Genomic DNA, 25,414 nt, shown 5'->3' with positions numbered 1-25,414 from the left:
GTATCACGTTTTAACAAGATAGTATCACGTTATAACGTGATATGCATCACGTTTTAACAAGATACGTATCACGTTATAACGTGATAGCGCTCGAATTGTTTTTTTCCTGCGTGATAGCAATGCGCTTCCGTACTTTCATGTTAATGTCGGAAGAGAAAATAAATATATCGCTGTACTTTACTTATTTACTGTGTGGCTAGCTCCATGGCTAGCTCACTGTGTCTTACTCTGCAGTTGTGCAGTCACAATATCTGGGATCATGAGCGCCCCCTGCCATGAGGCAAGAGAACTGCCTGCCTCACCTCGAGTCTGTTCTCTGCCGTTTCTTATCGCTCCTCCGCACACAAAACACGATACACACACAGTTAGTGTCAGAAATAGTCTTTGACTATTTTCACATGTTAAATCTAACTTAATAAGGCAAGACAGAGAACTGATTATTGAAAAGACTTAAGATCGTTTCCTATTCATTCACAAACATGTATTGGATAAGCAATAAAAATAGAATGGATTTATTCCTAGAAATGGGAATACAAAGTTAAAACAAACACAGGTATATTGCCATCATAAAACCCCCCTTCAAACTTGGGTCTGCTCTTTAAAAGTGTTGTCAACATCTCAAAGTATTTGAGCACTAAAACAGCAAGTAGACATAGTATTTCCGATTGCAAACATTTCAAAGTACTTGAATGCTAAATGGCAAGAGAAAAACATCAGAACAGACCGCAAAAGACTTAAAACACAGAACTAGTTTTACGTGGCCATTTCAATATTCCCCTCCTTCTTCTGCACTCTCCCCTTCAATAGAATCGGTTCCGACCTCTTCATAATCCTTCTCCAGTGCAGCCTCTTTACCACTGATCAGCTGCTCAGGGTGGAATAGCTGGTGGTAGGTCCCAGTGCGCACCTCATCTATGGAGGAGTGGAAAATGAATAGTCACACATCAAATAAACCTTAATAAGCACATATTCAAATCCTTGATGTCAATTGCTTCATTCAGTGCTCTCCAGCAAGTGGTGAGATTTACCAATGACAGTGGGCTCCAGGTCCACATACACGGCCCGGGGAACATGCTTTCCAGAACCGGTCTCACTGAAGAAGGTGTTGAAGGAGTCGTCTCCTCTTCCTGCGGTCTTGTCACTCGGCATCAGACCRTCCGGCTGGATGCCATGTTCAAGGCAATACAGCTCCCAGCAGGCATTGCCTATGTGGACTCCAGCCTGACCGACATGGATGGAAATACACTCACGCTGGACAGGAAATAAAGATTCATTTTAATATGGGACACAGATAAAGCATGTCATCTGGCCTCAAAGTGGCCATTTGAAGCTCACTGAATTGATACAGAAAAGGGCTAATCAATAAATAATCACTTGGTGAGTCAACCTAACCTAATAAAATCAGTCAGATATAAAACATTTGATGAACAGTTTATAGTTTTATACTTCAAATGTTAAGAACTGTGTCAAAAAACTTTCTGTGAAAGAGCGGGCTATCTAAACTGCCCGTTAGCGGGAACCAAACGTTTTCCTCTAACAGATGAATGGACCGTAATGTCAGTTGAGAAAACTTCTCTCAGATAACCGAAGACCAGCAAATAAAAACGGGAGCAGATAGTTTCTACTAAAAACGTTTGTTTGTTGTTGTTTTTTTTTTGCTTGTTTGTTTGTTTTTGGAGTGGAAAGTATAACCCAAAGCATCAGCTTGTCCTAAAGGGAAGACATTTCAAACAAATACAAAATGCGCACCAAAGTACAACAACCGTTAGGCTAACTGTCGACCAACGACCAACTGCAACCAAGTTAGCGGTTAGTTTGAGTCATATTCACCACGTAAAAAATAATAAAATATCCCTCAGGCAATTTTTAAATGAATTTACATCTACTAGGTTGAAAATTTCTGCCCACAAAACCCTGAATAATAAAATACAACTTCTGTTCAAATTACTGGATCATACCATTTTCTGACAGCTGAGGGGTGGTCTTTGTTTTAATATTTTTTTATTTTCCTAACAACTAATACAAACTAACCTGATAATAAAAAAGTGATAATTATTTATCAAGTAAAGTAAATATAATCAGTGATCATTGTGGATTTGCAGCGGATAAATAAATAATTACATGAATTCCCCCCTCCTTATTTTCCAGATGGTCACGCTCACTGCAAAGCCGCTGTTCCCAATTCAATCCAGTAGGCGGCGGGAATGCATCTTTACGTTGATCTCCAACAAAAAAAATGTCAACACGCACCTCCTTCACTTGTTACTTCTAATTTTATATATGCTGTGTGAAAGATAAACCCACTTTAATTCATAAACAACATTAACGTGATTAAATTCTATGAGAAAGAAATTATTTTTGAATACATATCTTTAAATTCCACTTCCATTATTAAGTTGAAAGTATTATGTGTCCTGGCTTCCAAACATAACAGAAAGTCTCTAAGATACAGATACTGAGTGAAATGCACCCGGGTGTGCTATGCATAAAAACCAAATGTATTTTTATCTATCCTGTTCTGAATAAGCTGATGTCTCAATATTCCTGGATTCACCTCAAGCAGAACTGCAACCTGAAGCTGGATCAGATGAAAATGACTTGTTCTAAAATTATTTTTAATGTTCTACACAAGTAAACAAAAGGTGAATTATACCTCGTTATAAAACAGCTTCATGGGGCATCAGGATGTCAACATCTCCACAACAGACATAGACAGTCTTTATTTTGAGACAAAAAGTCGTCCACACCATTTAGACAAAATTGAATAAAACAAATCATCAAGTTAAAAAAAACAAACACATCCATCACAAAGTACATAAACAATTCTTCCAATATTTTAAAAAGCTTGAAGTATATCTAATATCCCTATATTGCAGTTGACAGAGCTCTAACTAAGTTATTTGATACAGCCAAGCAGCGCAAAAATGTGTTCCTCAGCAAGGCATGAAAAGTTGGAATGTTGCCTTTGACAAACATTTGTGCAGACGTCCATCTTGGAAATCTGAGGAAGATTCTTAAAGCATCCTGATAGGATTTAGCAGTTTCTTCATTGTAGCTTACACCACAGGTGAGCCGTGTTAAAGGAGGTGCATTAAGTCAGAAAAAGGAACACTTTAACCTCATTTGTACACATGCTAAATTTTTGTGCCAACATATTAGATGCATGTACAATTTACAACTGTCACTTCACATCACCATCACAGATATCACTCCTCGGAATATGACCTATAGATATTTCAGTATTCACCAAACTCAAAACTTGATTTTCTAAATAAAAAGAAGGAAAATTCATATTCTGATCCTCAGTTGTAGCAAATGTAATAACACATTCTAGGATTAAACATGATGCCAAACTGGACACCACATCTCGCACAGATCCTGAATAATTGTTGCAGGCCAGCACGTAAACAAGAGGACCACATCATCTGCGTACATTAAATGATTTACAAGATGGTTGCCCAGTCTTACGATTACTTAGTTCAACAGACAATCATTAAAGTACAAGTTAAAAAAGACAGGAGAACCTCCGAAGTGGGATTCGGAGGTTCAGAAACCCCCGAATCCCACTTAATTCGCATAGACTGATGACAATACCAATAATGTAAAGTTCTGATTAAATATGCAGGGACCACTCTATTCTATAGTTTAACAAACAACATATAGTGGTCAAATCTGTCAAAAGCTTTAGATTCATGTCATATGCTCTGCATCTTATATTTACTTAGTTCCCTTCAGTGAGTAAATACATAAATCAGTATTGAGCTTACGTTTAAAACCAAATTGATTGGCTTTTGTTAAACACTCTTAAAGTCTTTCTATCTTTCTAGTAGAATATGTTCCAAAATTTTAGACAATACACTTGGAAAGGCAAATGGTCTAACACTATTTATCTTCCTGAGGTTTTCTTCTTCAATGTTCTAAAAAATTAACATGAATAACTTTTTTTTAATTAATTTCCAAACCCCATTTTTGTATATTCGTTCACACACACATAAAAAGAGTAGTGTACAATATAGTATTATCTTTACATTATTTGTCTTTGATGGCATTTTCCGATGAAGTAACGTAATTTGACATGCGGATGCACTGACATTTGCCACAAGGGCGCAGCATTACATCATACCACGATAAAACGCATATTGAAGTAAACATCACTTTTAACAAAACGCTCAAGTTAAATTTTTTGTTTTCATTCACTGAATGAGAAAATGATTTCCAAATATTGTATGCTATACTCGTATGTTTTCATATATTTTGAAGCGACAACAAAAGCAAAAAAATACAAAACCCTAACATTTCTAGTGGTACGTTAAATGCTGATAATTATCTTATATCTTTATCTGTTCAGTCGTGGCGGTGTTATTATTTTAATATTACGATGTTAATTATTCATGTGCGCTTTGTTACTGTTCGATTGTGCTACTGCAGACTGCTGTTGTTATAAATTTGACAGAATAAAGGTCTTTCATAGACTATTGCGTGAGTTGAGGGAGTTCAAGAAATAGCGGTAAAGAAGCAAAGGTGTTGGAATCAAGTTGTCAAACAGGAAATTATCTTTTCAAAATAAAAGCATCAAAATTTAAAACAGGAAGTGTGCTGTAGTTGAAATAAAATCAGGGCGACTGTCGCCAAAATCAACAGCCTCTTATATTATTATGTGCATTAAATTACTTACGATGGTCTGAAATGCCGACTGCATCTGGAGCCTGGTGCTGTCCAGATACTCTTTTTTTAATTACTTAAAAAAGTACGAGAAAGTAATATGTGAACAGGCACCTTCTGAGTTATTAATACGCAGTAGTCAACATTTTATGTTTCCCAGATACTGCAAAATGTTCTTATATTTAATCTTGTGCAGGCAGTTCCATTTTGATCCAGTCATGTTTGTTCTGTATAAATACTGATGTGAAACAAAAAGATTAGCATCAATGACTCCTATGTCAGACTCACAAACATAATATTCACATCCGTTGTTCATTTATAAGTTAAAAGTCATTCATTTGAGCAAAAAATAAATATTTGAATGCTATTCGATTATTTTTAGTTAAAAGTACAGGAAATAAATGTTTTTGGTTAATTACCCATTTAATCAATTCTATATTGCTTGCTGTTGCAGCAAGCAATAGAGTATGATGTGTTTTAATATCTCATAAGACAAAAGACGTTGATGTTTGGTTTGAGATATTATGCACGCAATTTACCCATTGTAGTCTTAGTACATCTGTGATCAATCTCATGGTGTCTTAACGGAGTCTATGTATACCCATTCACCTGGATTACTCAGCCTCTGTGCAACAAAATCCAGGATGAAGTGATGAAGCCTGGCTTTATCTTTTACCCTGGATTTCTGAAACCTGTTTTTATGAAACAGCCATGAGAAGTGGAAATACAAGTTAAAACAGACATAGTATTTCCGATTGCAAACATTTCAAAGTACTTGAATGCTAAATGGCAAGAGAAAAACATCAGAACGGATCGAGAAAGACTTAAAACACAGGACTAGATTTAGGAGGCCATTTTAATATTCTCCTGTATCTTCTTCTCCCTCCCCTTCAATAGAATCGGTTCCGACCTCTTCATAATCCTTCTCCAGTGCAGCCATGTCCTCCCTGGCCTCGGAGAACTCTCCCTCCTCCATGCCCTCACCCACATACCAATGAACGAAGGCACGCTTGGCGTACATCAGATCAAACTTGTGGTCRAGTCGAGCCCAGGCCTCTGCWAYGGCCGTGGTGTTGCTCAACATGCACACVGCCCTCTGGACCTTGGCBATRTCTCCACCAGGAACCACAGTGGGAGGCTGGTAGTTGATGCCCACCTTGAAACCAGTGGGGCACCAGTCCACAAACTGGATSSYRCGTTTGGTTTTGATGTTGGCAATAGCAGCGTTGACGTCTTTGGGCACCACATCTCCACGGTACAAAAGGCAGCAGGCCATGTACTTGCCGTGGCGAGGGTCACATTTCACCATCTGATTGGATGGCTCAAAGCAAGCGTTTGTGATTTCAGATACGGTCATCTGTTCGTGGTAAGCCTTCTCGGCAGAAATGACAGGAGCGTAAGTGGCCAGAGGGAAATGGATTCGTGGATAAGGCACCAAGTTGGTCTGGAACTCGGCCAGATCCACGTTGAGCGCACCGTCGAAACGAAGAGAAGCCGTGATGGAGGACACGATCTGACTCATCAGTCTGTTCAGGTTGGTGTAGGTGGGGCGCTCGATGTCCAGGTTCCGACAGCAGATATCGTAGATGGCCTCGTTGTCCACCATGAAGGCACAGTCTGAGTGCTCCAGGGTGGTGTGGGTGGTCAGGATGGAGTTGTAAGGCTCCACCACRGCTGTGGAAACCTGTGGGGCCGGATAGATTGAGAACTCCAGCTTGGATTTCTTGCCGTAGTCGACAGACAGGCGCTCCATCAGCAGGGAGGTGAAACCAGAGCCAGTGCCTCCACCGAAGCTGTGGAAAACCAGGAAGCCCTGAAGACCATTACACTGGTCAGCCTGAAGACAGAGAAGGGTTGACAGAATCCACATGTCACACATATTTACTTTTGTCTTTCCAGATGATTTTATATTCATTTCATTACATGAACTAACCAGTTTGCGAAGCCTATCCAAAACAGGATCGATGATCTCCTTTCCTATGGTGTAGTGCCCACGAGCATAATTGTTGGCAGCATCCTCTTTACCATTAATCAGCTGCTCAGGGTGGAATAGCTGGTGGTAGGTCCCAGACCGCACCTCATCTATGGAGGAGTGGAAAATAAATAGTCACACATCAAACAAACTAAACTGAACTACATTTACTGCTCTGCAGCAAGTGGTGAGACTTACCAATGACAGTGGGCTCCAGGTCCACAAACACGGCCCGGGGAACATGCTTTCCAGAACCGGTCTCACTGAAGAAAGTGTTGAAGGAGTCATCTCCTCTTCCCACTGTCTTGTCACTTGGCATCAGTCCATCTGGCTGGATGCCATGTTCCAGGCAATACAGCTCCCAGCAGGCATTGCCAATCTGGATGCCGGCCTGACCGACATGGACTGAGATGCACTCACGCTGGTTAGGAAGAAAAAATACATTTTAATCTGGGACACAAATAAAACATGTCATCTTGCATCAAAGTGCTCTAGGATGGACTATTATAATTAAGCTAAATGAATGTATGCAAAGAGCACATCAACAAATAATGACTCCCTAGACAGCTGGTGATCCTCCCTATCCAAATAAAATCAGTTAGCTACACTGATTTGATGAACCTCGGTGCCCAAAATGTGGCTGTGAAAGAATTAAGGACTTCATTCTAAATTGGCCGTTGGCTTGGTTACCAAATGTTTGTATTTAATAACAGAAAGATGATTGGATCGTTACGTCAGTTGAAATAACTTCTCTCCGTTAAACGGGCAATAGTAAACAAAAAGGGTCAATCATAGGCTAATACAAACTAATACGCCAGTTTTTATTAAAAACATAATTTTTTTAATTCTTTTTTTTTTTACAAGTATAGATACACCCATCAATGTGTTCAGAAGAGGAAGACATATTTGATAAATATTAAATGCTTACCAAAGTCCTTTAACAGTCATTAAGGTAACTGTCAACTAACGGCTAACTGCGACTGAGTTAGCCGTTGGTAAAAAAAATAAAAAAATAAGATAAACTATCTGACCATTTTTAAATGAACTTACATTTACAACAGGGCTAAAAAATATCTGCCCATAAAATCCTGGATAATAAATTGCACTTTATTTTAAAATGAGCGAACAAATTTGGAGAGCTAGTCTCCCCAGTCCTCGATTTCCTTTCTGACAAAAGTTAAAATGAAAAAAGTTGAAATATTCTTACCATTTTTCTTTATTTTTCGGATATGCGAGGACAAGGCAGAAATGTATGAACGAGTAGACTTAGAGGAGGTAGGCCTTCCGCGTAACTACAACAAATACAAGAACCGTTTGTTGTTGTGAGCATTTGAGTTGGCTGGATCATACCATTTTATGACAGCTGAGGGGTGGTCTTAGTTTTAATCATTTTTACGTGTCTAACAACGAATAAAAATTAATATAATAATAACAGCAATGATGATTATTTATAAAATTAAGTAAATATAATCTATGACCTTTGTGAATTTACTGTAAATAAATAAATAATATAACTGTATGAATCCCCCCACCATATTTTCCAGATGGTCACTCTCCCACTGCAAAGCCGCTACGTCCCCACCTTTGGTTTCAGCTGCAGTTCTTTACGGGTAAAAATAAGAGAAAATAAAAAAATAAAAGAAACATAATTTCTTCAAAATCATGGGTTTATTGCAGATATTCAAAGAAGGTAAAACAATGTGACGAAGCATATTATTATTCGTCGTTTTATTGGATTATACAGAGATACAAATCATTTGAAGTGACTGTGTTCACATCTGGAACATCATACAGATTTTATATGATCTCCAGCTTCAGGTCTTTAACATTCACTGATTCTGAATTCTCAGGTTGGTCAGAAGATTCCTTATTTCCCCATTCAGTTCAGGGTCTCTGTTTTTTTCGAGGGTCTTCTGCAGCTCTCTAATGCTGCTCTGTCGATACTTAGATTCTACCTGGATCTCTGCTGCCCTCATGTGGTAAACAGTTGACTCGCGCCTCTCATTTCTAATGAAATATAAATGTTTTGCGTAGCGGCTGTAAAGCATCTGTTTTTTCGCTGGATCCAGATCTTCTCTCAGCAGCTGCTCTCTGTAAATCTGCTCAGCTCTCTCGGTGTCTACCTTTGAATATAACTGTGCTAGAGTTACTTGTTGTTTAGGAGAAGAGTCATTGTAAGCTGCAATCATTTCCTCCCACAGACTGATGCCTTGGTTGATCATGCGGTCATCAGGATTGGATTCCCTGCCTGGATTAAGGATCTTCCTCATGTGGCAGATAGCAGCACATTTTTTGGTATATCGTGAGTTAGGATGTTTTCTCATGGCCTTCTTAGTTATTTCAACAGCTTCATCTCTAGAGATGTGCTCTCTGTACAGACGCAGTAATGGAACAAAACCACAGGAGCTGTTCATCGGCCTCTCTAGAACCTCTTCAGCCAAAGCTCTTGCTTCATCCTGGACTTGTTCTCCATTTGCAGCACGTGACTCCAGATAAAGAGCAGCAACATATAAGTTACCTGGATCTCGTTCTTTGGCTGATCTCAGTCTCTCAAAGACTTCAGGCCCTAAGACGCGCTGGCTTTTTATGAGGAACTCTGCTGATAGTTTGGCGTAGCTGCTCTGCCACTCCACCGAGTCCGGCTGCATCCGGATGGCTCCCTGGAAGAGCTCTTCAGCCTCCAGCTTCGTCTCTTTATCAAACTTCATCAGGGTCCAGGCCTTCTCTGCACAGACCTCTGGGTGGCGCTCTAACCCAGGTGGAGCTGGGTATTCCCTCATCAGATCGTCGACCTTTGACAGGTAGTCTTCACTCCTCTCATCTTCTCCCAGGTGATGGTGTAGCCAGGCCAGATTCCCAAAGTTCACCATCAACCAGGGCCCTTCATCAGCGTTTTTCTGCCTCTGGAAGGTCTCAGTGGCCCGGTTGAAGAAGTTCAGGGTATCTTCAGAGAAGCCCAGCTTGTACTGGATATAGCCCAGCAGGTTGTATGTGTGACCTAGCCAGAAGTTTCCCTCCTCGTTGCTCATGTCTTCCATTGCGTCCCGGAGGCAGGTTAGTTTGAACGTGGAGGGTTGGAGGTCCCAGGTGAAATGGCACTGCAGCACATTCAGCCTGGACTCTGAAGTCTCTGTAGAGCTGCTGGGAAATCATGAAAACAAAGTTACTCTGTCCTGTTCAGAGAGAATGAAATGATGATTGTAGTAAAACATGGAGTAGAGTAAATGACTTGTACTGTTACAGTGCTTCATCAAGTCCAAAGGACTCCAAACCGCATCACACTACGTTCATTCACACTCAGACGTTGGCGGTGAGCTACATGGTAGCCACAGCTGCCCCGGGGCAGTCTGACCGAACAACTCTCATGGTTCTAAACCGACAACCCACCAGTTACAGGATAAACTGTGCTATCATTGGAAAGGATTGAAATGGTGCAGGATCACCAAATGATGAAAATACAAAGGATAAGTTGGAACTGTTTAAACACTGAGGTTAAACGTGAGAAAATAATGAAAGTTATAATTTTAATAATTTGATTTAGCCTAACCTCTGTTAGCTTTAGGCTGAACTTTGACCTACTGTACCTGAACTCACTCAATTTTCTCTACCAATGAGGGATATAAAGGAGAATGGAAAACAAGTACAGAGGAGAAAAAGGTCAACTAAACCCAGTGGGAGATTCATATTTTAGAAAACTTTCAGATATTTCCCATCACTCACCTCATGTTCCAGCTGTTTCCTGACTAAATCACGTTGAAAATGTCTTGATTTTGAAGCTTTCCAGTGTTTCTATCAGAGGCAATCCTGAAATGTCTGATCTCAGTCTCTCAACCTGAGCTCAGAGACACGTAAACACGTTTGACTGCAGGAAGTCAGAGTCTGATTGAATGAGGCTCAGCAGGAGAAAACACCAATTTAACAAAGCAGGGAGAGGCTGGAATTTAGTTTCTGTTTGGTTTGTCAGAAATAGAAACTTAACCAGAACAACTGAAGGAAAACTTTAACTCCAGGCTCTTATTTTGGAGCTGAACGCTTTTCTTCAGACTGGTTGCAGTCCGTCCGTCCGTCCATTCATTAATTTTCTTCTGCTTCATCCGGGGTCGGGTCGCGGGGGCAGCAGCTTCAGAAGGGAGGCCCAGACATCTCTCTCCCCAGCCACTTCTTTGATGAAGAGACATCTGCAGTGGTCTAAAGAAACAAGGAAATATGTGTAATAGGATCGAGTTTTTAAGACGTTTTTATTCAGAGATATACATCTAGTAGATGTATATCTTGTAGATGTACAAGAAGATGTAGATACACCTTGTTCGAAAATAGTTGGATAAAGTAAACATTTTCGGTGCTTTAAAGTTATATTTGTTTCTGTGTGGGTGCTGAAATGTGATTTTTTTTTTTTTTTACAGTTAAATCACCCTCCTTTCTTCAAGGAAACAACTTACTGCTTTCATTTGAGGCAACAGCACCATCTGCTGGTAAGTAAACGTTTTGGGCCTTTTCAGTGCCTAAAAGCACCGTGTCCTTCTGCTTATTCAGTGTAATATGTAATAAATAACATTCATTGGTATAAATAATTCAAGACCTGTAGTATAGAATGAAACTGTAGCGGACCTTATTTTGATTTTATTATTGAAAAACAGGAACTCTTCACTGAAAGTATCTGCTGGTGTTTGCATGTCTAAGTCAACATTATGGAAGCAATCAATAATCTCGTCAGTTTGGCGCCATTTGACCAAACTGGAGCGCAAGCCCCGCCCCTTTAAAATTTCCACTCACGTGCTTAGGTTCCGGTTTCTGATTGGAGGATTTACCCGTCTCTGAGTGACTCGTTTAACAGTCAATCCACGTCATTCAACACGGTGAGACACGTAGTCACTGGAGCACATAAGGATTTAGCTTCAAAATAAAAGCACATTCAGCATTTGACATTTAATAAAATGAATATAAAATGAAAGCGGAACTATAATGACAATAAACTTAACTCAGCACCATCAGATCGTTTTTGAAATCACGACAAAGGCGATTTAAAGTCATGTGGCACAAGATTTACAAAGGAATATTCTGGAAATTGTGATACAGCAGTTGTAAAATACTAAGGCCTGGGCATTGTTTTGGGAGTTTTACTTATTTATTTTATTTTATTGTCCAAATTGGTATTAACACGGTTTTTAGTTAGAATGAAAGCAGACTTTCACTGGAGATATTTTGATTTCAATAAATGTATTTTTGAACAAAACTTACTAGTTAGTCCATCCATCCGTCTGTCCGTCCGTCAGCAATGGTGAGAACTCATAAAAAAAAAGAAGTTCCAAAAAAATAGAAAATGTTTTAAATCACTTAAGGAGCCATGTTTATCTTCTGATATATGCTACTCCAAAGGGAGATAACTAAAGGACTAATTCACTCACACTGTCTGAAAGAAGTCTCTAAAACCTTCTCTTATTTTACAAGAAAGAGAAAGCAGCTAAAGTAGCATTCTTATTAAGGTAATACTGTTTTAAAATAACTGGCAAAACAATATGACATACAAGTGTCATGTTAGTCATGAGTTAAGTTTATAAGTTTTTCAAATAAAGGTATTTGTATTTTTACAGTGAGAATTTTATAACCGTCTATGTTTACTTACAAAATAAATACACATTCTCAAGTTCAATACCATGGTATTAATTATATTCAATGATTTTCTACCCATCATAAACAAATGCCTGGTTCCTACATCAGGATCTCACCTTGGCCTCTGATTTGAGAAAAACTGCTTTTATTTTGAAATTTAAAATCCAGAACTCCGTTTCCAGGTTCAGGTAACTTGACATTAGAGCTGAAGCCTGAGAAGTGGGAGGCTTTTTCATGCTTCTCCTCCCAAACTTTCCTTACCTTCTCTGAAAGTTATGACAAACCTCAGTGTGACTGGTCGGAGACAAGCCAGGAGGTAAGCACCGAGCCTTGTGCTTCACTTTCTGCCCTGCTTTGCTTTTATCAATTCATTATTTCCAAACAAGCTGTTTATTGTCAGGGCTTGCTGCAGTAAAACCACAGAAGTTAATGCTCCTGTAATATTTTGCAGTGATCCTGTAGTATTTATCTTACTGTACTATAATTTACTCTGATTAATAACATGTTTTCACTTTGTGACACCTTTTGTTTTTGAGTATCTAAATGCCATCTTTGTGGGTATTAATGGTGATAAGTTGACTTACCACCATCTAATAACTGCTTGACACCCCCCTCCCCACCCCCCTGTTATTTCCACATTTATTTATTCTCCATCTTAAATAGTATTTCAGAAATTTTAAAAAGTTGTGTTTATCATGGATAAATCTTTTGTAGCTTATAATTACATATTTAGCAGCAGAGTGGGACATCTTAGTTTTTAGCATCTTTAAACCTATTTTGTTACTTTTGATTTCTTTTTATTCTGTAGTTTTAGCCTCACTCTTTAATTTTTTCTGGCTGAAAGGTCGTTGAAGCTTACGCTTTTTGAGTGAGTGAATGTAAAGTAAATGCAGTGCAGATTTGGAGTAAACATCCCTTTTTTCAATCACTGTTGTGGGTGAGGCAGCTTCATGGGACGGAAATCCCCCTCAGCTCCCACTGTTGTCAGAGTTGTTAAACATCCTCAAAGTTTTCTGGCTGATCTCCTGTCTGTTATTACGGATAGCATCACGTTCTCCCCTGAGAGCCTACAGAGCCATCTGCTCATCACTGGGGTGAAATAATGTTGGTCTTTTTAATGATGCCTTTGAGCACTTCTTTTTTTTTATGGATGAATTGATGATGCAACATAAAATAAGTTTTCCTCTAATCCCCACAAGGTCTAAACCAGCGACTAAATACTGTCTAAACATCCCATCAAGCTCTGCTGAGGCCTGGCCTCAAATGTATAGACAAACTCTCATTGATGGTCCTCAGAAAGCTGCGGAGTTACCACACTCGTTTCGAAGCCACGAGCAATTCCTTTGCCAAAAATATTTACTAGATAATTGACCACTTAGAATTCGTTTAAGCTGGAGGACTAGAAGGAATATTGTTTATTATCAGAAAGTGGGGAAATTTTGATGCAAGGGCTTCAAAGTGACAGGCAATCAAAGCATGTAAAAGAAGATGCAAATATAAAATTTATTAAAAACAGAATAAAGAGTAATATACTACTGTACAATTACGGCAAAATTAATAACTGCACATTAAACAGCTGTTGAGTTTGCTAGGGGCAGTGATGGTTATAGAGTCTACCAACTGCTGGCAGGAAGGACATGTGATAACGCTCCTTTGTGCAATAAGGATGCACTGAAGGAGGTTGATTTACAATGGACCCAATTTTAGGTGTATTTACACATTGTTTAAGGTTCAGTGTTCTAAATTTACTCAAATTTTAACCTTTTAATCCAAAGCTGCTCCTCTTAGATGAAATCAAGATATTTAGGATGTCCCAAAACAGCCAAAGAACCATCAAGGTTCAAAACTGATGTTAATTCAGTGATACTGGAAGACCAGCATCATTGGCCACAGTGACAACAGTTTAACACCAATATGGGGAAGAACATCCCACACAGTACCTCCACTCACCTTCCTCAACAACATTGTTTACTCTGGATCACCTCTGGTTCCTAAGAACCACCTTTTTTGGGACTTTCTGAGATATAAACACTGTACTTCCTGTAGCAACTGAAGGAGTACAACCTCCCACAGGAGTTGCTGGTCATCTTTTACACAGGAATTATTCCGTCTGTCCTGTGTTCGTCCATCACGGTGTGGTTTCGTTTAGCCACAAAACATGACTGGGTCAAACTTCAACCAACAATTAGATCAGGGAAGAGGATGCTGACCTTTCCTCCATCCAGGAGCTATACAGGTCAGAAAAGGGGCAGCTGGCATCTCTGCAGACCACACACATCCTGGACACAAACTGTTCAGAATTTTACCTTCCGGTCAGCGCTACATAGTGTTATTTTCAAAAACCAGCCACCACAGGTTGTCTCTTTCATGACCACAAAGTAGTCACCCATACTGTGAAAAAAAATTTTTTTTTGCACAATCACAATACTTCTTCCCTTTATGCTTTATTCTTATTTTATGTCCTTCAAAGTTTCTACTTTTATACCTAATGTCTGCTGTGAGTGCTTGGAAACTTAAAATGTCTAGTTTCTACACATAATCTCGGCCAATAAAGTTGATTCTGATATAGAGACATGTGCTCTGAAATTATAATGTCAACAAACAGGTCAAATGTCTTCTGGAGAAAAGTTTTACGGTTTGATGAGACGGTTTGGCCAAAATAACAAGAAGTGTAGCTGAAAGTGTCACAGTGAGGCTTTCAAATATATTTGTAGCATCATGCTGTGGGATTGATTTGGTGTTACTGTTGGTTTGCATGAAGTTGTTGGAGAAAAAAAACAAGATTTTGCCCGCTGGAATTTCATTCTGATGGTTCCTGGGTCGGACCCTATGTACCAGACCTGTTGGAAAATGTATGAGCTATCCTTGAAAGACGAGTCGTGGTCGGAAAACAAACTGATTCTGATTTGATTTTAACAATTGTACTGTGGTCTGTGGTTGAATATCCAGTCAGAGTTGTTGATGGCAATAGAAAAGTTCCATTCTTAAAATCCATTATTAAAAACCCAGAGTATGATATTAATAATTGTGTGTAAACTTGTGACATGGTTCTGTGATGTGATGTTGTACAGTAGAATATAATTCAGTCTGACCAGAAGAGGCCGGCGGCTGAACTTGAAGCTGCTTTGTGTCCTTTACTTGACACAAAGTGTTAAAGTGGAATTTCTTCATCAGCCTTTGAAAGATGATGATGATGATGATGGAGAGCCTGCAGGCGCAGAAACCTCTGCTGCATTTTAAATGCAAACATCTTGCATGGTTGCGTTGGTGTGGGCTTGTTGGAATAAATACTAGTGTGACAATGAAATATTATGTTGGAAGCAGCATTTATAGCAGCGCATCCATAAATTTGTGCTGTTACAATTCTCACGTGCTGTAGTCATGATATCAACATTATCTCCTCAGCTTTTAGATTTTAAAGGGGCAGTATTATGTAAAGTCAACTTTTTTAGCTTTAGATCATGTTATGTTATTCCTTCATCAGAAACATACCTGGAGTTTCGCCTTAAATTTTTTCTTGCACGTTTGAGAAATCCTTGAATCTCCCGTTTCAACCATTTAACTGTGGAAAACCCGTCTCGCCTTCGAGAAGCAGCTTCTCCTCGGAGCTGCAGCTTCCAAGCTTCCGCCTCACAGAGCAGCCACAGCATGACTCCCTCGCTCGGCTCCTTCAGACTAGTCAGCAGAAATTAGCAAACACCTTGTAGAACTGCTGATCCCATTGTACGAGCTACTTTTCAGTGAAACGCTGGTAAAACATTGCTGGAGGGTTAATAGAGGAACGATGTTGTGATGCCTTCCTGAAGGTGGAGTTTCAGAAAGAGACAGAGGCCCAATTAGCATTAAAGCATTAAATTACAAAGTCCTATTTCTTTAAAGTCATATTTGACTGAAGGTAATTTAGTTACTTGACTGTGCTACAAAACTCTACCTGGAGAACACTTAATGTGTTAATTTACAATAATTTACAGATGTTAGAAATGCTCAATCTGTTGTTGAAAAAACTGTAAAAGAGTGAAATTAACTTAAATTCTGATGAGGACCAAATATATTTGGCACAGTGTTGATTTAACAGGCTGGCAGTAATCAGCAATGGGTGGTGGAGGGAATTTATTGGTAATTACGGCCTAAAAAGCTGGAAAAACCCGAGTGACTCTGGTACTTACTCTGGAGTTTTAACAGTAAGAATCGTGCAATAGAACAATTTAATGGTTTTATAGCTTTTTGAAAATTCCACGCATCTTGGTGCCAGTAACCAGCCCATGCTGAAAAGGAAAATATATATATATTACCAAGTTCCTTTTTGGTGTTTGTACTCTAAATCTGCTTTAAGGCAGAAACCAACGCAGGTCAACAAATGTGACGACTGCAGTTTTTTTTTTATCCCTTGAAATATTGTGGTGGAAAAATCTCCCTAGAGGGAGCTGGTTATTTAGATAATTAATTAAGTTTACAGTCCTTTACTAGATCAATTTAAATCTGATCTAGTAAATAATCTCCAATAATAAAGATTTATTATTGGAGCCCTGGGGGAAAAAGTGACTATCAAACAGTGAAGTTAACTGTGGTTAAGCCAAAGAGTTTAATTTCAATTAAACCTTTCTATTTCTCTGTAGTACTTGTTTATATAATTTATCCCTCAACATTTCTCATGTTTCCTAAATACCTCAACAATTGAATGTCTCCATTCAGAAATGATCAGTTTGTCACAATGATTTTTCTTTGCCTTTTTCTAGAACAACAAAAAAAACATTTAAAATGTATTGTCTAAGATATTTTTGGATGAATAATGAGCTGATTAGAGTTGAGGAAAATAATCCACATGCTAAGCTATTAGCAGCTTTCTGGAGCTCACTCTGGGGAAACTGTCTTCCTGCAACAGGACTCTGGGGTTTGACTTACTGCTGCCGCCTCAAAAATAGCTTCCCTGAAAGTTTAGTCTGAGGTGTCTGCAGGTCAAAGCTACAAACATACTCTAATTTTGTAATGAGAACCTCCACCATCTTCCTGCTTCATGCATTTTCAGCTTATTTACACCTCAGAGTTGATGGAGGACAGTTTATTTAATAAGGGCAAAATCAAATCTGAGACTGTGCTCGTGAGTCCTGTAGCTTGATAAGCTGCATGCCGTCGTATTTTTAGCTTTATTACAAGTGGTTTTAATTTTAGCAGGTCTGAGAGCCGGTCTGTGCACGGCTGTGGCATGATGCAGTGAGGACAGAGAGAGCTGGAGTGTCAGGAGCGAAATAAAACCGGTATGTTTTTACAAGAAGAGGCTGCACACTGGTCAGATCTGGAGGGGAAACTGGAGGCTTTCTTACTAATATCCTAAATATCAGGATCTCAGACCTGATATTCCTGAGACCCAAGTTTAGCTTGAGAAATTACATTTACATCTATATATTAGATAAATCTCAGTTCATAATCATAGCCAAAGTTTAATATTGTCCCATCTGAATTGAAGTTCTGCAGCAGCTTGTTGCTTATTTGTAAAATAAATTATTGAACTCCATTTCATTCAACATGTGGGAGCATTTAAAAGAGCTCAAAACGTGCCGTTAAAAATATGTGTTTTCTGTACACTGTGTGCACAATCATTTTCACCATGTCATCATTTTTTTCTAACTCTAAGCTGGATAAACTTGAATAAATAGCAGGACTAAATCCATGCCCAGCTTTATGACAGCTTGATTTTGACAGTTCAAACTGAAAAAACAGAACGACTTTGCTATAATGATGTTAGCCTTTAGTCATAAGTCATTAGTTGGTCATAAGTTGATTAGTTTTGGGATCATGAGTTAATTACCTAAATTAAATTAAATTAGGAGCTCATGTTTGAGTCATTTGCAAAGTCAGTGTTTTTTATAATATATTCAATTTTCTGAAATATTAAACTGTTTAATCTTAATCAACTTAACTTGAAGTTTCTTATCTCCACATCCGCTTAGTTTGATAATTGACATTCACTCTGAAATAAAATCCAATCTGAAGTAATTTATCTTTTTATGAGCAAGAAGTCACATATTAGTTTAAACACGAAGCATAATCAATGAATGCATGAAAACCTTTGCAGCATGACAAGGCAGTTGGTAGCACTGCAATATGGTTGTTCATGATTGTGATTGAGAATTGATAAACCTACATTCTCCCTAATTTCCTTTCTTATAATTTCCTCGTCATTTTATGAGCCTAGGTGATTTTTAATAATAGGATTTTTGTTGAAGGAAACTGTACATCAAGTTCATGCAGCCACAGTGTTGGACATTTATCCATCCGTATGTATAATTTGCATTCAAAGTTTAAATAAAGCCGAAGGTTTCAAACCTTGGCCTGATGACTTACCAAATTTAATATAAGCAGTCGTTAGTGATCGCAATACTATACACACTGATGTGATCCATTTCTTCTAAAAGTGTGCAAATAAGCACATCAGTATTAAGGAATTATTTACCTAAAACAAGATCATCTGTCTTACTAAAGTTACTTGTAGGATAGTTTTGTCTTATTTCAAGTATTTCTACTGGAAATTAGACCAAAAGTACTTGGTTAGATTTTGAGTTTTTGCAGTGAAGATTTGCTGAACAGAGCGAGACATCAAGACAGTTTGGTCACATAAGATGATCTTCTGCTTTTTACTGTCAAAATGTAACAACAGGATGAAAATGCCTCCCATCAGCTGCTGCTGCTGCTGGGACACTATGAGAAACCAGTGGAAATCTGCCCTCTGATCACAGGATAGGAAAAGGTCAAACTGAATCTCATGACATGCTTGCTAACCAAAGCACTTCAAAAATGTTTGTTAGGCTTTTTCCATGTAACTGTGATGCCTGAAAAAGTTTGCTTATAGGTGAAGGGAGATCATCAACTCTTGTTTCAGGCTCCAGGCCTAAACCCCTTTAAAACACAGAGGTTACCTCTGTTTGGTGGCTCATAATGGAATAAATGTGATGTTTATTGAGGAAATGCTTCCCTGTCGGATGAAGTGCCCAAGTCCCATAAAAAGGCCTAACAAGCCTCTCCATTCCCGCAGTGGCCTAAATGGACAAAACTGTCTTTATGTCCCACTTTGAACTTCCTGTTTACCCTTCAACCTGTAATTTACTGACTTCTTCGTTTTCCCCTTTTTATTTTTTGCATTTATGTTGAGTTGGAAATTCATCTCATAGTAAGTGACAGGAAGTCTTATGTCATCTCACATTTCTTTACATTTTGCTTCCAAACTGACTGAGTTATGTGTAATATTTTGAACTTTTGCTGCTTTTTCATTTATTTTTCATCCAGTAGCTTTTCCACAACAGAGCATAGACAATGTATCATTTGGTTGATCTATTTAAAGTTTTTATTAATAGGTTTTTATATGAAGCCTTCTTTAAAAGTTAATAATAAATCTGGTTCTTTGGAAGGGAAATGTAATAAGATGATAAATCACTTCAGAAGTACGAAGCTCTGCATAGTTTAGTTCAGAAAGTTTCATTTCCCAGTTAAAATATTAAATATATTGGGAGATTTATAGAAGTTTGTCTGTAAACTTTTCAAAATAAGATGGGTGGATAAAAACCTAAAATCAGTTAAAGCTACAACACCCTGTTCACTTGGTTTGTCTATTATCCTCGTTGTGAAAATGATAGTTCAATCCATTCAATGTGAAAATGTTGATTTCACATTGGTGATTAAAGAAAAATTGGTGCTTACACAACAAGTAAAGGTTTATTATTTAACATTATATTTAAAAGGTCTGTCCTTGCATTTTACTAAATGGTGAATTTGGCTGCATCTTTAGTTCCCCAGTGAATGATTTAAAAATATCTCACTGAGTAAAAATAAGATTTTAAATTGAAAAACAGTTAGTTGAAAATGGTTAAAAATTAGTCATGATTTCAGGTTATCTGAAAATCTTGGAGTACACCTTGCGACATTCATATGTTCAATTAAACGTTGTCATGCCTGGCAGAGTTGCAAATCACATTTTGCAGTGAATACAGGAGCAATTACCAGGCCCAATCCAACGGCTGATTGAATCAGCGCATTCTGGAAAACTGAATTAGACCATAAACATGTATTTTCCACTGGAGCAGCTCAGTGGAGACTAAGGTGTGCCCACCAAGAGATATTTCAAAGAGTTATATGCCTCCCATGCCTTGTCATTACCCCGACCCCTTCCATCAAACAGAGGCAGAACCAGTGTAATTTCCACCAGCTAAGGAAATAACACGATATCAGATGCAACATCTCAGTTGTTTCTGGGCATGAAACTGGCTGACATCTGTTCTTGTTCTGTAGTTATGACAATAAAACATCTGGAGAGTCTAGTAGCTGATGTTATGAAGGAGATAAATGGGTCACAGTCTCCTCTTAAAATACAAATGTATGAAGCAGATATCTAGGTCAGCCGAACCACTATAGAAAGGCCTTAAGCTAATTTATTCTGCTTATTTATACAGCCAGAAATGTCAGAGTGGAGGTGACTGGAGAAGACGGAAATGAGACAAATTAGATTTGAATAAAGTTCTATCTGATGGGATTTATAATATAATCTATGACAGTTCAGTTTGTCATGTTGGGGAAGATAGTTTTGTTTATCTGGTTCCCATTTTCACATGACTGACAGCAAACTGAGAAACATTTTGATTTGTGAGCATTCAGTTTAACAATCTGAGCCACTCTCAAATAGCTGAGTTCATTAATATACTATTTAAGTTGTTTAAACTTAGTAGAAACATACTTTAGAGCAGTGGCTTCCAAGCCTTCCCATCGTACAAAATACCAGCAGCTGAGATTTATTGCCTAGACTATTTCAGGTTTAAATAAACACCAAAGTTATTTTTATAGAAATAAAAATATCCTTTATTGTCCGATTATGAGGGAAATTCCTGTGTAACAGCAGCAAAGTGACAGACAAATAAACTCACACAAGACAGAATATAAAAACACAATAAAGAGTAAAAATCCTGTACAGTGAGGAAAAAATTGCAACATAAATACTGTGTGGTTTTAGAGAAATAGTGTGCTCCAGTCTACAGGAATGTGCAACTGAATTAGTTTAAAAATATACAAAATACATTTGAAGTCTAACACCTGCTGAGAGGAAGGATCTGTTATGAAGGGAGAAATATTCTGGCTGTTTCACGCTGAAATGTTTGAAATGATTTGGCTCAATTTTTACATAAAAAATGACAACATGACAGGCAGTTCAGAAACGGCTTCCGGTTTAAAAACCAATTGAATTCTGGAAGTAAAGCTTCAGTTCAAGGCAAACTTGGAGTTTAACTGAGGGAGAATCAAATATTTAATGTGTGAGAGATTTTAATAATGCAACAGTGTGGCTCCTACTTGGTTGTGGAAACCCAAACTGGTTCTTTGCCCTTTCCCCCCCCCAATAGAACCAGTTAAAAACCAGTTATGGCATAAGGTCTGATCTAGCACCACTTTGCTGGAAAAACACTAAAACAAACCCAACATGCCAAGACTGTAGCGACATCACAAACTGCCCCGACACTCATTAAATTTGTTTTACCGCGTTATGATTATCACACTTTATTTCGTCTAACGATTACAATAAAATGTGCACTCATTTTAAAAATGTAATTAGATGTCTGGAGATGATCTCCAGACCCCCCACTTGGTGTTTTACTGCCCACAGTGGGGATCCGACCCCAAATTTTGGAAACCGCTGCCTTGAAGGAATGTTGTGGCGATATTTGAGTTTAATTCCAACTAACTGAGAAGCAGCAGGATGATGTTTCATGTTAAATACACGTAAAAGTACAGTAATCACAACTTCAGCAGTAAAAAACTAGAGGAGCTCGACTTTGCACTTACAGACCGGACACGGAAAGTAAAATGTTTCATCGTAAAACACCTCAAAACGTGCATTTTTCCTGGAAAAGGGCCTCCTTTTATCCTTTGATTCAGTCGCTCTGCAGGAGCCACTCTACATCCAAATGGTGCCTCTTCATCCTAAAACTCTCCAAGTGGCTGCTACTTCCTCTCTGACTTTATTGAATTCACTTGGTGACATTTTGGACCTGCACAGACATGGACTGCATTGGGGGCCTGATTTTGGAGGAAACAATGAAGCTTCACAAAAACAGTTTGAAAACAGCGCAGCAACTAAAGAGGCATAATGCCTCATTGTGGGGTCTGAATGTGGCCGATTGTGTTTGCTGGAAGGAAGAAGGAGGAGCGTCAGGATGCATGTGACGTTTAAACTTAACCTGATTGTCATTATGAAGTTTTTTTTTTCTTCCTGTTTTTATGGAGGAGGAATAGGATATTAGCGATGCGACGTTGGTTTATGACGGAAAATGTCGCTGGTATCGATGCGGTCTATTTAAAGGTTTGAAAGCGTCTATGTGAAAGTGTTTTATCTAACAGCAGCGTGACGCGTCATGTGATATTGGATGGTTTCTGGCTGCAGGATGCCCGCGTGTTTGTGTCTTTGTATCGCAGTATTTTTTCAGCGCTCAGTTTTTGCTTGTCTTCTCCTCTGATTTCCTGCTGCCTTCAGGAAGCAGCTTTCAGGATGACCCAGTGCCTTTCCTGACAGGACCCCCCTCCACATCCCCTACTGGGAGACAATGGGAGGTTTCTAACGGGTGCATGGAGTTATGTTTGTATGCTTGTACTGATGTTGGGGGATTTATTGAGGGAGTTTTAGGCTTTCCTTCAGGAAACGGCAGATTTATCCCAGCAGCAAAGAGGCCCTCCTGTCCGAGTGTTTGCTGAGTGTCAGACTGAAAGTCCTCTTAGGATTGAAGACATGAAACAAAACTCCTCACCTGTAGACAGTCAGCGTTAGCAGCTGTTTGCTTTGTTTTAACCCAAGTAGAAAACCCTGGTAGATTGACAGCCAATAGATATTTTTCATTCAACCAAGAAGTTTGTTTCTGATGGGAAATATAAGCAAACAATTTTAGAGGAGTGTTAATTTAGGAAAAAAGGAAAATGAAGTTTCTTCTTCTCTTATCTTTTCAATAATCAATGGAACTTTTTATTTTAAATTGGAGCAATGAAACCGTCATAAAGGTTTTTACACAATGTTCTTCCAGTCTGAGTTCAGAAAGCCTCCTTGTCATCACTCTAATCTTTATCTGTGTGATTCAGTAATAGCTGGGCCACTCCAGAACTCCAGTTTATTACTTCCAACCAGAAGAAACATGTTGGTAAAATTAAAGCCATGCTTTAATAACTCTACCCTGGGGTATGAATAATTTGTGGCTCCTCTGTGAATTTTTATGCAAAGCATTTGGATTAAAGTTGGAATAACTGTGAAGGGAAGAATCGAGGGGGCTTGAAACAGTTAAACTCTGCCGTTGTAACAGAAATGACTGACAGGATGGTATGCATTTGGAGCTGGAGGCGTTTTCATGGTTTGGATCTGATTCTGTGAATGTGTGCATGCTGAGGTTTCTGAATGGGTGTTGTTTTCTCACGTAAAGCAGTCAGTTTGTGAAAGTTTCTGTCAGAGAGAGGATGTTGCTGCTAACTCCCTTCCCTTCTTGTCAGTCACATCGGGTATCCGTCTCTCTCTCTCTGGCTTTCCTTTCTTGGGGAAAGGGTGGTGTTGGGGATGAGGTCACCGTTTCAAAACATGGCCCCAGTTCTTTCAACAGCACAACATTTCCTCTTCCATGAGTCCAGCTGAGTACAGAACAAACCAGTGTCTTCCTCTGCATTACTGGCACGCCTGTGAGGCTGTGCTGGGATAGCAGGAAACTTCTGCACTCGGCGTCACATGTTCCCTCTCAGCCTGCAGGGAAAGATGCATGAATACTAATTTGTTCTGTACTTGTCTTGTTTTCACTGGTGAGGCAGGAAGGCACGTTTGCTCAGAGAAGTGCTGCTCATCGGATGAAATGTAAATAGGGACCATTTCACACCAACTCAAAGATGCGACATGTAACTTTTTACATATTTGTTAAAACTGTCAGCACAGGGGTGGGCAACTCCAGGCCTCGAGGGCCGGTCTCCTGCAACTTTTAGATGTGTCTCTACTTCAACACACCTGAGTCAAATAATGAGGTCGTTAGCAGGACTCTGGAGAACCTGCCTGAACAGAGGAGGTGATTCAGCTGTTGGATCCAGGTGTGTTGGACCAAGGAGACGTCTAAGAGTTGCAGGACATCGGTCCTCGAGGACCAGGACTGCCCACCCCTGTGTCAGCATGTCGTGACAGTTTGAGACATAATCTATAAAAAAAATGGATCTCCTTCACCTCCTCGCTGAGCTACTGTTGCTGTATGAAGAAATGCACCGCCACAGACCAAAAACAACCAATCAGAGCCAGGAGGAGGGTCTGAGCGCTGTCAACCAACTTAGTGTACACGCTGCTCAACCTACTAATGGTGGAAAAACAACTTACCATTACAGGAAAAGCTTTTGGTCATCGGTGGCCTCAACCAGCTTTCATTCTGTACTGGTCCCACCATAACAATTGGTCTATTCTGGAGTAAAAAGGTGTTAACTGTGTTGACTGAGTCACGTTTTGGCCAACATTTACCAATATTACCATATAATTTCAATGTGTAAGCTATTAAACATTGTATAAATTTGCACAGGTTTGAGGCAGGTTGTTGGGGACGTAAACACGACAACACCTGGACGCATCAGTCAGCACCAAATAACGAGGTCTTAAATTATCTAACGGCTACGAACTTGTTTTGTATCATGTGACTCAGTACAGTCTCTTAAAAGCCCTGATATTATCCCTACAGGATTACACGAACAGACATGGCTCAATAAAAGTTCCCATTAAAACAGGAACACCTCTTTAAGAAGTCAATCTGTTGCTGAATAATTTCACCTTTAACCAGATGTGCCGGGGTTTCAATGTGTTACTGGTTGTTTCATAAGCTGGCGTTACTCGGTTTCTCATATTAGCAGTTATGTTGTCATATAAAAAATGTTTATTGATGTCAAGATGTAAAATAAATTAGGAGCATTTTGTTAAACAAGTCCTGTGTAAGTCAAGTATTTGTATTCTACTGTGGCGAATGTGTAGATTTTACTTTGTCCCACAGAAGTTAATTTTTATTTACTGTTTTTATTTCCATACATTTTGATCACCTGACCATCTCATGCCAAACATTCAGTGAACAACTCGATTCTGTGAATGTGTGCATGCTGTCGTTTAATGGACTAAATCTGAGGCGTGAAACTCATGTTTATTTT

General features: G+C 38.9%; 4 protein-coding genes across 7 annotated transcripts in view; 1 reads left to right on the top strand and 3 right to left on the bottom strand.

Moving 5' to 3' along the window:
• Positions 1 to 734: 734 nt before the first annotated feature.
• Positions 735 to 1,897, bottom strand: LOC103463316 (tubulin alpha-1B chain-like). Its single transcript, XM_008406586.1, has 3 exons — positions 1,881 to 1,897; positions 1,029 to 1,251; positions 735 to 912 (listed from the first exon to the last, which is right to left on the bottom strand). Exons 2-3 carry the CDS (start codon positions 1,147 to 1,149, stop codon positions 767 to 769), a joined length of 267 nt encoding a protein of 88 aa, XP_008404808.1. The 5' UTR covers positions 1,150 to 1,251; positions 1,881 to 1,897; the 3' UTR covers positions 735 to 766.
• Positions 1,898 to 5,500: 3,603 nt separating this feature from the next.
• Positions 5,501 to 7,950, bottom strand: LOC103463315 (tubulin alpha chain-like). Its single transcript, XM_008406585.1, has 4 exons — positions 7,842 to 7,950; positions 6,833 to 7,055; positions 6,596 to 6,744; positions 5,501 to 6,499 (listed from the first exon to the last, which is right to left on the bottom strand). The coding sequence occupies exons 1-4, from the start codon at positions 7,842 to 7,844 to the stop codon at positions 5,519 to 5,521; spliced, it is 1,356 nt and encodes a 451-aa protein (XP_008404807.1). The 5' UTR covers positions 7,845 to 7,950; the 3' UTR covers positions 5,501 to 5,518.
• Positions 7,951 to 8,306: 356 nt separating this feature from the next.
• LOC103463317 (interferon-induced protein with tetratricopeptide repeats 2-like) lies at positions 8,307 to 10,689 on the bottom strand. Its single transcript, XM_008406587.2, has 2 exons — positions 10,355 to 10,689; positions 8,307 to 9,775 (listed from the first exon to the last, which is right to left on the bottom strand). The coding sequence occupies exons 1-2, from the start codon at positions 10,357 to 10,359 to the stop codon at positions 8,464 to 8,466; spliced, it is 1,317 nt and encodes a 438-aa protein (XP_008404809.1). The 5' UTR covers positions 10,360 to 10,689; the 3' UTR covers positions 8,307 to 8,463.
• Positions 10,690 to 11,037: 348 nt separating this feature from the next.
• The window catches only part of kank3 (KN motif and ankyrin repeat domains 3), a 37,252-nt gene continuing 22,875 nt past the window's right edge, over positions 11,038 to 25,414 (top strand). For 2 of the 4 annotated variants that reach the window (XM_008406591.2, XM_008406588.2), the window contains exon 1: positions 12,473 to 12,560. The gene's annotated coding sequence lies outside the window, so the exon portion shown is untranslated. Of the gene's footprint in view, positions 11,107 to 12,472; positions 12,561 to 22,510; positions 22,581 to 25,414 lie in introns of those variants that run through there. The other 2 variants (XM_008406589.2, XM_008406590.2) reach the window with 2 other exon arrangements.

This window comes from Poecilia reticulata, linkage group LG4 (genome assembly GCF_000633615.1).
Source record: "Poecilia reticulata strain Guanapo linkage group LG4, Guppy_female_1.0+MT, whole genome shotgun sequence".
NCBI lineage: Eukaryota > Metazoa > Chordata > Actinopteri > Cyprinodontiformes > Poeciliidae > Poecilia > Poecilia reticulata.
Note: the sequence above shows the minus strand (reverse complement) of the source record. Positions and strands in the feature narration are given on the sequence as shown.